General features: G+C 39.1%; 1 protein-coding gene across 1 annotated transcript; it reads right to left on the bottom strand.

The window, feature by feature from the left end:
- Nucleotides 1–5215: 5215 nt before the first annotated feature.
- LOC123771175 (zinc finger protein 728-like) lies at nucleotides 5216–10846 on the bottom strand. Its single transcript, XM_069309387.1, has 2 exons — nucleotides 10250–10846; nucleotides 5216–5326 (listed from the first exon to the last, which is right to left on the bottom strand). Exons 1-2 carry the CDS (start codon nucleotides 10844–10846, stop codon nucleotides 5216–5218), a joined length of 708 nt encoding a protein of 235 aa, XP_069165488.1.
- Between the last annotated feature and the right edge of the window lie 2359 nt (nucleotides 10847–13205).

Below are 13205 nucleotides of genomic sequence, written 5' to 3'. Positions count from 1 at the left end.
CAACATCTATTTTTTTGCAGGATATGAACATAGGAACAAAGGTAACTGCAGAAGGCCTATTGGCCCATACTGGGTAGCTCCTATTTATATCCACCCAATCCCACTCATATACATGTCTAACCAGCGCTTGAAACCATCGAGAGACCCCACCTCCACTACGTTTCCCAGTAGTTGGTTCCACAAAAATAACAACCCTATTACCGAACCAGAATTTACCCAAGTCTTTTCTAAATCTAAGCTTATCCAATTTACACGCATTGTTTCGTGTACCTTATTATTATCCCCTTTGTTATGTCGATTCATTCACTTGAAAACCTCCATCATGTCACCCCTAACTCTTCGCCTTTCCAGTGAATGCAATTTAAGCTTTGTTAATCTTTCTTCACATGAAAGATTTCTAATTTGGGGAATTAATTTTGTCAGCGTACGCAGGCCACGTTCAAATGAATTTATATCCATTCTAGAGTATGGCGACCAAAACTGAACTACATAATCTAAACGGGGCCTAACCAGAGCAAGATATAGCTGAAGAACCACACCAGGTGTCTTGTTACTAACGCTTCGATAAATAAATTCCAGTATCCTATTTGCCTTATTACGAACATTCATGCATTTATTTGTTTGGAACATTCGTGCATTGATCCTTTGGTTTTAAATTCTTACTGATCATAACTCCCAGATCCCTTTCTGGGAGTTATGATCAGTAAGAATAATTGTAGAAAATAGAGAACTATTAGCTGAATATCAAATATATGGATTTAAACTATTTCACACAGATAGATATATTAGACGAGGAGGTGGAGTAGCCATATATGTTAGGGACAATTTGAAATGTAGTCTCAAAGAGGGAATCAAAACAGAGCCACACACAGAAACTATTTGGATTGAATTAAACGAAAAAGCTAATAATATTATAATAGGAGTAATATATAGGCCACCAAATTTAGACAGAATGGAAGCAAAGCATCTATGGGATGAAATATCTAGAGCATCTAGATCTAACAGTATTTATGTCATGGGTGACTTTAATTTTAGCGGAATAAACTGGTTGAACAAAACAGGGAATAGTGAAGCAGAAGATTTTCTAGAATTAATTGACGATTGCTTTCTTACGCAACACATTAAGGAAACAACACGGGAAAATAATATTTTAGATTTAGTGTTAACTAACAGGGAAACGCAAATTAATGACATCGAAATAGGGAGTGAGCTAGGGAGCAGTGATCACAAAGAAATCAGATTTAGCATAGAATGGAATAGACCAGTAGGAGAAAATTCTGTTAAAGTGCCAGATTTTCGAAAAGCTGATTTTAATAGCCTAAGAAATTTTTTGGGTCAAATTGATTGGAAAGGCTTGGGTATGGGGTGTGGGCCGGTCTTGGAGCGAGACATGAACCCAGCGATAGGTGACTTAAATGGGGATTTCGATGTGGATTCAATATATAACTTATTTAAGAATATTCTAAACAAAGCACAGGAACGTAGTATACCATACAAATTGAATAGATCGTATACTAATGACCCAAAGTGGATAACAAAGAATTTGAAGAACCTTATAGGTAAAAAGAGAGCTTGGTACAAAAGGATTAAAAATGGGGAGGTCACTTTAGAACAGGAATTCGTACAACTGGTTAGAAATGTTAAAAAAGAGATAAGGAAAGCAAAAAGAAACTATGAAGTTCGCATAGCAGGGCAAGCAAAGACAAATCCTAAAGGGTTTTTTCAGTTATATCGTACTAAGACTAGGGAAAGGATAGGTCCATTAAAAACTGAGACAGGTCAAATAACAGATAGTGATGAAGAGATGAGTAGTATTTTTAATAAATATTTTGTATCTGTATTTACTAAAGAGGAACTTAACAATATGCCTTCAGCCGAACAAGTCTATGTGGGTGGGGACGAGGACAGGTTGACGAGTTTAGCAGTTACCAGGGAGGATGTTCTTAAACAAATAGTAAAACTCAAACCAAACAAATCCCCAAGGCCGGATGAAGTGTTTGCTAGGGTGCTTAAAGAATGCAAAGAGGAGCTTTGTGACCCACTGTCAACCATATTTAATAAATCAATAAAGTCAGGCAGAGTGCCAGAGTTTTGGAAAGTTGCTAATGTGATACCAGTTTTTAAGAAAGGAGATAGATCACTTGCGTCTAACTATCGACCAATTAGCCTAACGTCTATTGTGGGAAAGTTACTCGAATCTATAATAGCAAATAAAATTCGTCTTCATCTTGAAAAACATAAATTAATAATTGAGTCGCAACATGGTTTTATAAATGGCCGTTCATGTTTAACAAATTTGTTATCTTTTTATTCTAGCATTGTTGAGGCAGTTGATAGTGGTAAGGATTGCGATGTTGTATACCTTGACTTTAGCAAAGCTTTTGATACAGTGCCACATGAAAGACTGATTAAAAAAATAGAGTCTCATGGTATTGGGGGTGCTATATTAAGCTGGATTAGGGCATGGCTATACCAAAGGAAACAGAGAGTTAGTATAAATGGAATCAAGTCAGAGTGGGAAAATGTTGTAAGTGGAGTGCCTCAAGGCTCTGTCCTGGGACCTCTGTTGTTTATAATATATATAAATGATTTAGATTCAGGTTTGAGTAGCAACATTTGCAAATTTGCCGATGATACGAAAATCGGTAGGGAAATTAATTCGGAGGAGGACTCACTATCACTTCAAGTTGATCTAGATAGGGTTTTGAAATGGTCAAAGGATTGGCAGATGCAGTTTAATGCTGATAAATGTAAAGTTCTGAGGTTAGGTAATGATGATAGAGTTACAAGATACGAGCTAGATGGTGTTGTGATTGCGAAGTCGGATTGCGAAAGGGATCTGGGAGTTATGATTAGTAAGAATTTAAAACAAAAGGATCAATGCATAAATGTTCGTAATAAGGCAAATCGGACACTTGGATTTATTAATCGCAGCGTTAGTAACAAGACACCTGGTGTGGTTCTCAAGCTATATCTTGCTCTAGTTAGGCCCCATTTAGATTATGCAGTTCAGTTTTGGTCGCCATATTATAGAATGGATATAAATTCACTTGAACGTGTCCAGCGTAGGATGACTAAGTTAATTCCCCAAATTAGAAATCTTTCATATGAAGAAAGATTAACAAAGCTTAAGTTGCATTCACTGGAAAGGCGAAGAGTTAGGGGTGACATGATAGAGGTTTACTAGTGGATGAATGGACATAACCGGGGGGATATTAATTGGGTATTAAAAGTATCAACAAAGGACAGAACACGAAACAATGGATATAAATTGGATAAGTTTAGATTTAGGAAAGACTTGGGTAAATACTGGTTTAGTAACAGGGTTGTTGATTTGTGGAACCAATTGCCGCGTAACATTGTGGAGGTGGGGTCCCTCGATTGTTTCAAGCACGGGTTGGACAAGTATATGAGTGGGATTGGGTGGTTATAGAATAGGAGCTGCCTCGTATGGGCCAATAGGCCTTCTGCAGTTACCTTTGTTCTTATGTTGTTATGTTCGCAATTTCAGCACCATCTTGCTCGTATCTTGTAACTCTATCATCATTACCTAGACTCAAAACTTTACATTTATCTGCATTAAACTGCATCTGCCAATCTTTTGACCATTTCAAAACCCTATTTAGAACAACTTGAAGTGATAGTGAGTCGTCTTCCGTGTTAATTTCCCTACCGAATTTTGTATCATCGGCAAATTTGCAAATGTTGCAACTTAAACCTGAATCTAAATCATTTATATAAATATTATAAACAACAGAGGCCCCAATACAGAGCCTTGAGGCGTTCCACTTACAACATTATCCAACTCTGACTTAACACCATGCACACTGACTCTGTTTCCTTTGGTATAGCCATACACTATTCCCTCTTAATATAGCACCCCCAATACCATGAGCCTCTATCTTTTTAATCAGTATTTCATGTGGCATTGTATCAAAAACTTTACTAAAGTCAAGGTACACAACATCGCAAACCTTACCACTATCAACTGCCTCAACTATGCTAGAATAAAAAGATAACAATTTTGTTACACATGAACGGCCATTTGTTAAACCATATTGTGACTCGTTTATTAATTTGTTTTTTCAAGGTGGTGTGGTTCTTCAGCTATATCTTGCTCTGGTTAGGTCCCATTTAGGTTATGCAGTTCAGTTTTGGTCGCCATACTATAGAATGGATATAAATTCACTTGACCGTGTCCAACGTAGGATGACTAAGTTAATTCCCCAAATTATAAATCTTTCATATGAAGAAAGATTAACAAAGCTTATATTGCATTCACTGGAAAGGCGAAGAGTTAGTGGTAACATGATAGAGGTTTACAAGTGGAAGAATGGACATAACCGGGGGGATATTAATAGGGTATTAAAAGTATCAACACAGGACAGAACACGAAACAATGGATATAAATTGGATAAGTTTAGATTTAGGAAAGACTTGGGTAAATACTGGTTCAGTAACAGGGATGTTGATTTGTGGAACCAATTACCGTCTAACGTGGTGGAGGTGGGGTCCCTCTATTGTTTCAAGCGGGGGTTGGACAAGTATATGAGTGGGATTGGGGGTTATAGATAGGAGCTGCCTCGTATGGGCCAATAGGCCTTCTGCAGTTACCTTTGTTCTTATGTTCTTATGTTCTTCTTAAGGTGAAAACGAATGGTTACAAATATCGATTCAAGTAACTTTCCCACAATAGACGTTAGGCTAATTGGCCGATAGTTTGACGCAAGTGATCTATCTCCATTCTTAAAAATTGGCACTACATTAGCAATCTTCTACGATTCTGGCAATCTGCCTGACTCTAATGATTTATTAAATATAGTAGACAATGGATCGCGAAGCTCCTCTTTGCATTCTTTAAGTACCCTGGTAAACACTTTATCCGGTCCAGGGGATTTGCTTGGTTTGTGTTTTTCTATTTGTTTAATAATATCATCCCTGGTAACTGTTAAACTAATCAACCAATCCTCCTCCCCACCCACATAGACTTGTTCGGCTAAAGGCATAGAGTTAAGTTCTTTTTAGTAAATACAGAGATTAAATATATATTAAAAATACTACTCATCTCTTCGTCATTATCCGTTATCGGACCTATCTCGGTTTTTAATATACCTATCCTTTCCATATCCTTTTTTCGATATAACTGACAAAAAACCTTTAGGAGTTGCCTTTGCTTGGCCTGCTATACGAACTTCATAGTTTCTTCTTGCTCTCCTTATCTCTTTTTACACCTTGCGCAAGGTGCACCTTGCTCTTCCTCAGGTTCTTCCTCATCATCACTGCCTAGCACCATGTCAGTATCAGTAGCAACACCTTCTATTCGCTCCTGTAAGAGAACATGTTACAAGAATACGAGAGTTACAGGATACGAGCTAGATGGTGCTGAGATTGCGAAGTTGGATTGCGAAAGGGATCTGGGAGTTATGATTAGTAAGAATTTAAAACAAAAGGATCAAAGCATGAATATTCGTAATAAGGCAAATAGGACACTAGGATTTATTAATCGAAGCGTTAGTAACAAGACACCAGCTATATCTTGCTCTGGTTAGGCCCCATTTAGATTATGCAGTTCAGTTTTGGTCGCCGTACTATAGAATGGATTCACTTGAACGTTTCCAGCGTAGGATGACTAAGTTAATTCCCCAAATTAGAAATCTTTCATATGAAGAAAGATTAACAAAGCTTAAATTGCATTCACTGGAAAGGCGAAGAGTTAGGGGTGACATAATAGAGGTTTACAAGTGGATGAATGGACACAAGAAAGGGGATATTAATAGGGTATTAAAATTATCACCACAAGACAGAACATAAGAACAAAGGTAACTGCAGAAGGCCTATTGGCCCAAACGAGGCAGCTCCTATTTATAACCACCGAATCCCACTCACATACTTGTGCAACCCGCACTTGAAACAATCGAGGGAACCCACCTCCACCACGTTACGCGGTAATTGGTTCTACAAATCAAAAACCCCGTTACCGAACCAGTATTTACCCAAGTCTTTCCTAAATCTAAACTTATCCAATTTATATCCATTGTTTCGCGTTCTGTCTTGTGTTGATAATTTTAATATCTTCTTTGTTATGTCCATTCATCCACTTGTAAACCTCTATCATGTCACCCCCTAACTCTTCGCCTTTCCAGTGAATGCATTTAAGCTTTGTTAATCTATCTTCATATGAAAGATTTCTAATTTGTGGAATTAACTTGGTCATCCTATGCTGGAAACGTTCAAGTGAATTTATATCCATTCTATAGTACGGCGACCAAAACTGAACTGCATAATCTAAATGGGGCCTAACTGGAGCAAGATATAGCTGAAGAACCACACCAGGTGTTTTGTTACTAACGCTTCGATTAATAAATCCCAGTGTCCTATTTGCCTTATTACGAACATTCATGCATTGAACCTTTTGTTTAAAATTCTTACTTATCATAACTCCCAGATCCCTTTCGCAATTCGACTTCGCAGTCTTATCACCATCTAGCTCGTATCTTGTAACTCTATCATCAATATATGTTTATGGAGAAACACATTGGCAAAATGATCAGAAAGAGAAAGGGCCTCAAAATAACAATTCACTTAGGGTATATTACACTAACAGTAGAAGTCTAAGAAACAAAATAAACGAGTTAAATGCTCTTATCTGTACAGAAGAAATAGATATTATTGCACTTACCGAAACGTGGATGAATGTAGAAAATAGAGAACTATTAGCTGAATATCAAATAAATGGATTTAAACTATTTCACACAGATAGATATATTAGACGAGGAGGGGGAGTAGCCATATATGTTAGGGACAATTTGATATGTAGTCTCAAAGAGGGAATTAAATCTGAGCCACACACAGAAACTATTTGGATAGAATTAAACGAAAAAGCAAATATTATTATAATAGGAGTTATATATAGGCCACCAAATTTAGACAGAATGGAAGCAAAGCTTCTATGGATGAAATATCTAGAGCATCTAGATCTAACAGTATTTATGTCATGGATGACTTTAATTTTAGTGGAATAAACTGGGTGAACAAAACAGGGAGTAATGAAGCAGAAGACTTCCTAGAATTAATTGACGATTGCTTTCTTATGCAACATATTTAGGAACCAACGCGGGGAAATAATATTTTAGATTTAGTGTTAACTAACAGGGAAACACAAATTAAGGAGATGGAAATAGGGAGTGAGCTAGGGAACAGTGATCATAAAGAAATCAGATTTAGCATTGAATGGAATAGATCTATAGGAGAAAATTCTGTTAAAGTGCCTGATTTTCGAAAAGCTGATTTCAATAGCCTATGGATTTTTTGGGGTCAGAATGATTGGAATGTCTTGGGGATGGGGTGTGGGCTAGACGTGAACCCAGCGACAGGTGACGTAAAACGGGATTTCGATGTGGATTCAAAATATAACCTATTTAAAAATATTCTAAGCAAAGCCCAGGAACGTAGTATACCATATAAATTCGTAGTGCATCTAGTGCATTATAAAAACCCATTCACTCAGGCATACAAGAAGGTGATACGAGTCATTATTGACATGAATTGTAAACCTTGCAGTGAAATACGTCCGGTCATTTATTATAACAACACTCGTAAAGCTTTCCTCATTATTTGAAATGACATGTCTGAGGTGTATTAACGCAGTAATAATGTTCTTGGTGTACTGATGCACTAACTGTCAATACAAATGAAGCACTGGAGACTGAGCACTGACATATATATACTACACTGGAGATACCACGAATACATTAAGTTTACACTTCATTTGCAAGACGGAGGTATTAAGCAACATTATTCTCAATACCACAACACCATCCTGAATCGCCATCACATAGTGATAGATAAAACAGTAATCATTCGGATTACTGGAAGATACGGACAATTTTTTATGAATGATACTCAAACACCAGTAAATGTATCTGATATCAACACGAGCGAGGCAGATTTTGAAAGAGAAATTGACAATATGCCCATGCACTCAGCCCCAGACTCATGGAATTCAATATTTATAAAGAAATGCAAAGTGCCAGTAGCACAGGCACTCAGTATAGTGTGGAGGAAGAGCTTGGACACAGGGGAGATACCAGATGCGCTTAAAGCAGCAGACATTGCCCGTCTACACAAGGGTGGTAGCAAAGCACTGGCACAAAGAATTATAGACCAGTTGCACTAACGTCTCTCATAATAAAAGTATTTGAAAGAGTGATCAGGAGTCAAGTCACTAGATTCATGGAAACCAATGACCTCCACAATATAAGCCAACATGGATTTAGAGCTGGAAGATCATGCCTCTCACAGCTACTTGGCCACTATGACAAAATCACTGAGGCATTAGAGGAAAAACATAACGCGGATGTCGTATACACCAATTTTGCAACGGCATTCGACAAATGTGACCATGGAGTGATTGCACACAAAATGGGGTCAATGGGTATAATTGGTAAAGTTGGACGCTGAATACTCAATTTCCTGTCGAACAGAACACAAAGAGTAACAGTCAATCAAGTAAAATCGAGTCCGAGCGCAGTTAAAAGCTCTGTACCTCAAGGTACAGTCCTTGCACCACTGTTGTTCCTTATTCTCATATCAGATATAGACAAAACACAAGTCACAGCTTCGTGTCATCCTTTGCAGATGATACAAAAATCAGCATGAAAATTACCTCTGCCGAAGACAGTGATAAACTACAAACAGATATTAACAAAGTTTTCGATTGGGCAGCAGAAAATAACATGATGTTTAACGGTGATAAATTCCAGGTACTCAGATACGGCAAAAATGAGGATCCTAAACATAATACAGGGTGCAAAACACAATCGAATCTGCTCATAGTAGGAAAACAGCATGTCAAGGATTTGGGAATAATGATGTCCGACGACCTAACGTTTAGGGAGCATAACCAAGCAAGTATTGCGTCAGCCAGAAAAATGATAGGATGGATTACGAGAACCTTCAAGACCAGAGATCCCATCACAATGGTTGTACTCAAATTTGAAGTACAAATGGTTGTACTTCAAATCACTTGTGTTGTCCCGTCTTGAGCACTGCTCAGTACTCACTTCCCCCTTCAGAGCAGGAGAAATTGCTGAAATTGAGGGAATACAGAGAACATATACGGCACGCATAGACGAGATTAAGCACCTAAATTATCGTCTCAACGCTCTCCAAATTTACTCACTAGAAAGGAGACGAGAGAGATACCAAATAATATACACATGGAAAATAGTGGAGGGACAGGTCCCAAATCTGCACAGTAAAATAGCAACGTACTGGAATGTACGACATGGAATGTAACGACATGGAAGAAAATGCAGAAGAGAACCAGTGAAGAGCAGAGGTGCCATGGGCACAATCAGAGAACACTGTATGAACATCAGAGGTCCACGGTTGTTCAACGTCCTACCTCTTCAAGAGGAAACTAGATTGTTTCCTTCAAGGAGTGCTGGACCAACCGGGCTGTGGGCCTGCGGGCCGCTCACAAGTCAAGTCTGGCCCAGGCTGGGCTTGGGGTTCTGGAAGAAGAACTCCCAGAACCCCATCAACCAGGTATCAAGTTAAGCTGCTAGATTTAGGACCTGCCCGAAACTCAATGCGTACAAGGCTTTACAAGAATCATCAATGCTATGTACTCTCCTAAGCCCAATGTACCTTCTTGTGTATATATAAATAAATAAATATGTTAGATTTCAAAAATTCTAACACAGAAATCACAATAGCGTGATGCATCAAATGCACAAGGGCCGTGACGGGGATTCGAACCTACGTCCGAGAGAATCCCAGACGCTGCCTTAATCGACTAAGCTACATGGTTAAAAGAACTGCCATTCCCCCATACACCCTGTCACTAAGCTACCTCATCGCCTTTTCTTGATTCGTTATATTACCTGCTTACCTGTAGCAGTTCTTTATATTACTGGAGTCTTTTTATCCAGTAATTTTTTTTTATATAATTTTAAAATAAGTTTTTTAGACTTACTGGAGTCTTACTTACTACAGTAAGTCTTAAAGACTTACTGGATATAGTATATAAATTAAGGTACACCCAATTCAAAGTTGTAGTGAAAAGAAACAGTAATAAAAAATAAAAATGCAGAAATAAAAATACTTAATGATCTGAAACTTTTATTTTAGGTAATATTTTTTTTACACATAAGATGATCCCAAATCATTCACTGAGCATCCACTATTTTACACTTTCCGCTTCTTATTGTTTCTAGGAAACACTTCATCATCAAACTTCACTAACATGTCGTGGAATTGATGCCTTTTTCACATTCTGCTTCTTGTTGTTCGCTTTGGCCTTGATTAGCTTTATCATTAAAGTGCACCAACACCTCTTCATATTTGAAAATTGACTAAATCTTTTCTCACACTCTTCACACCTGTGAGATGTATCACCTGTATGCACTCTTACACGTTTCTTATTTTCACGAAGACTGTAACTTTTGCCACAATCTTTACACTTATGAAGTTCATCCCCCAAATGTAGTAACATGTGTTTTTTCATATTGTGACGGTGTTTGAACTTTTTCGCACATTCAGGACACTCGTGATGTTTATCATCTGAATGTACTAACAAGTGTTGTTTCAAACTTGCAGGGGACTTGAACTTTTTTGCACACTCAGAACACTCGTAAGGCCTATCATCAGTATGTACTAAAAGGTGTTTTCTCAAAGTTCCAGGGCCCTTAAATTTTTTTGCACACTCAGAACACTCGTAAGGCCTATCATCAGAATGTACTAACAAGTGTTGTTTCAAATTGCTAAGGTACCTGAATTTTCTTGAGCACTCGAGACACTCGTGAGGCTTATCAACAGTACGAATCATTACATTGGTTTCCATATCTCCAAGTTAATATGAAAGCGATTATGTTCCCGTAAGTTCAGGAATTGTTCAATATCTCGTGCAGATGATGATTCACAATAACGTGGCTGAAGAAATCTTGACCAAACTACACACCATAAGATGAGACGACGAAGTTTCTGCCCGTCCTGGACCGTTATGAAGTCGCTAGTGAAGAGGACATAAGAGGCACGGGCATATGTAAGACAAGAGTGAGGTGAAGAGCAGGTAACAAGAGGTGAAAGGTAAGAACAAGAAAAAAGGGGGGAGGGGACACGGGTGGGATGGGTGAAGGAGAGATGAGAAAGTAAAAAAAAATGAGGTAAGCTGATGAGAACATAAGGATGAAGGTAATTGCAGAAGGCCTATTGGAACATACGAGGTAGCTGCTATATATATCCACCCAAGAGGTAGCAACTATTTATATCCACCCAAGAGGTAGCTACTATTTATATCCACCTAAGAGGTAGCTGATATTTATATCCACCCAAGAGGTAGCTACTATTTATATCTACCCAATCTCATTCAAATATATGTTTAACCTCCGCTTCAGACAATCAATTAATACTACTTCTATTATGTTACACGAACCCTGTTACCGAACAAGTATTTACTCTGGTCTTTCATAAATTGAAACTTATCAAATTTATACTATTGTGTTCTGTTCTGTCTTGTGTTGATACTTTCATTACCCTATTACTATCCCTTTTGTTATGGACATTCATCCAATTGTACACCTCTATCCTGTCACCCTTAATTCTTCACCTTTCTAAAGAATGTAATATAAGCTATGTCGATCTCTATTTTTTCGGGCTCACCATAGCCCGTACTACATGGACACTTCGTTCTGAGTAGCTAAATCTAAAACAACAACATCTATTTTTTTGCAGGATAAGAACATAGGAACAAAGGTAACTGCAGAAGGCCTATTGGCCCATACTGGGTAGCTCCTATTTATATCCACCCAATCCCAATCATATACATGCGAACAAGCCTGAATGGTCCCCAGGACAATATGCAACTGAAAACTCACACCCCAGAAGTGACTCGAACCCATACTCCCAGAAGCAACGCAACTGGTATGTACAAGACGCCTTAATCCACTTGACCATCACGACCGGACAAAATGAGGTGATAGCCGAGGCTATTTGAACCACCCCACCGCCGGCACTCGGATAGTAATCTTGGGCATAGCATTTTACCAAATCACCTCATTCTTTGGGGCACACGTGAGGAACACAAATGCGAACAAGCCTGAATGGTCCCCAGGACAATATGCAACTGAAAACTCACACCCCAGAAGTGACTCGAACCCATACTCCCAGAAGCAACGCAACTGGTATGTACAAGACGCCTTAATCCACTTGACCATCACGACCGGACAAAATGAGGTGATAGCCGAGGCTATTTGAACCACCCCACCGCCGGCACTCGGATAGTAATCTTGGGCATAGCATTTTACCAAATCACCTCATTCCTTGGGGCACACGTGAGGAACACAAATGCGAACAAGCCTGAATGGTCCCCAGGACAATATGCAACTGAAAACTCACACCCCAGAAGTGACTCGAACCCATACTCCCAGAAGCAACGCAACTGGTATGTACAAGACGCCTTAATCCACTTGACCATCACGACCGGACAAAATGAGGTGATAGCCGAGGCTATTTGAACCACCCCACCGCCGGCACTCAGATAGTAATCTTGGGCATAGCATTTTACCAAATCACCTCATTCTTTGGGGCACACGTGAGGAACACAAATGCGAACAAGCCTGAATGGTCCCCAGGACAATATGCAACTGAAAACTCACACCCCAGAAGTGACTCGAACCCATACTCCCAGAAGCAACGCAACTGGTATGTACAAGACGCCTTAATCCACTTGACCATCACGACCGGACAAAATGAGGTGATAGCCGAGGCTATTTGAACCACCCCACCGCCGGCACTCGGATAGTAATCTTGGGCATAGCATTTTACCAAATCACCTCATTCTTTGGGGCACACGTGAGGAACACAAATGCGAACAAGCCTGAATGGTCCCCAGGACAATATGCAACTGAAAACTCACACCCCAGAAGTGACTCGAACCCATACTCCCAGAAGCAACGCAACTGGTATGTACAAGACGCCTTAATCCACTTGACCATCACGACCGGACAAAATGAGGTGATAGCCGAGGCTATTTGAACCACCCCACCGCCGGCACTCGGATAGTAATCTTGGGCATAGCATTTTACCAAATCACCTCATTCTTTGGGGCACACGTGAGGAACACAAATGCGAACAAGCCTGAATGGTCCCCAGGACAATATGCAACTGAAAACTCACACCCCAGAAGTGACTCGAACCCATAC

The sequence above is a fragment of the Procambarus clarkii genome, chromosome 65 (assembly GCF_040958095.1).
Source record: "Procambarus clarkii isolate CNS0578487 chromosome 65, FALCON_Pclarkii_2.0, whole genome shotgun sequence".
Classification (NCBI taxonomy): domain Eukaryota; kingdom Metazoa; phylum Arthropoda; class Malacostraca; order Decapoda; family Cambaridae; genus Procambarus; species Procambarus clarkii.
The sequence above is the reverse complement of the archived record's forward strand: the minus strand, read 5'-3'. Positions and strand labels throughout refer to the sequence as shown.

Excerpts from the sequence above, each read along its gene's own strand:
- LOC123771175 (XM_069309387.1), bottom strand. The coding sequence starts at position 10,846 with ATGGAAACCAATGTAATGATTCGTACTGTTGATAAGCCTCACGAGTGT. Across the intron at positions 5,327-10,249 it reads AGGCATCAATTCCACGACAT|GAGCGAATAGAAGGTGTTGC; the intron begins GTTAGTGAAGTT and ends GTTCTCTTACAG.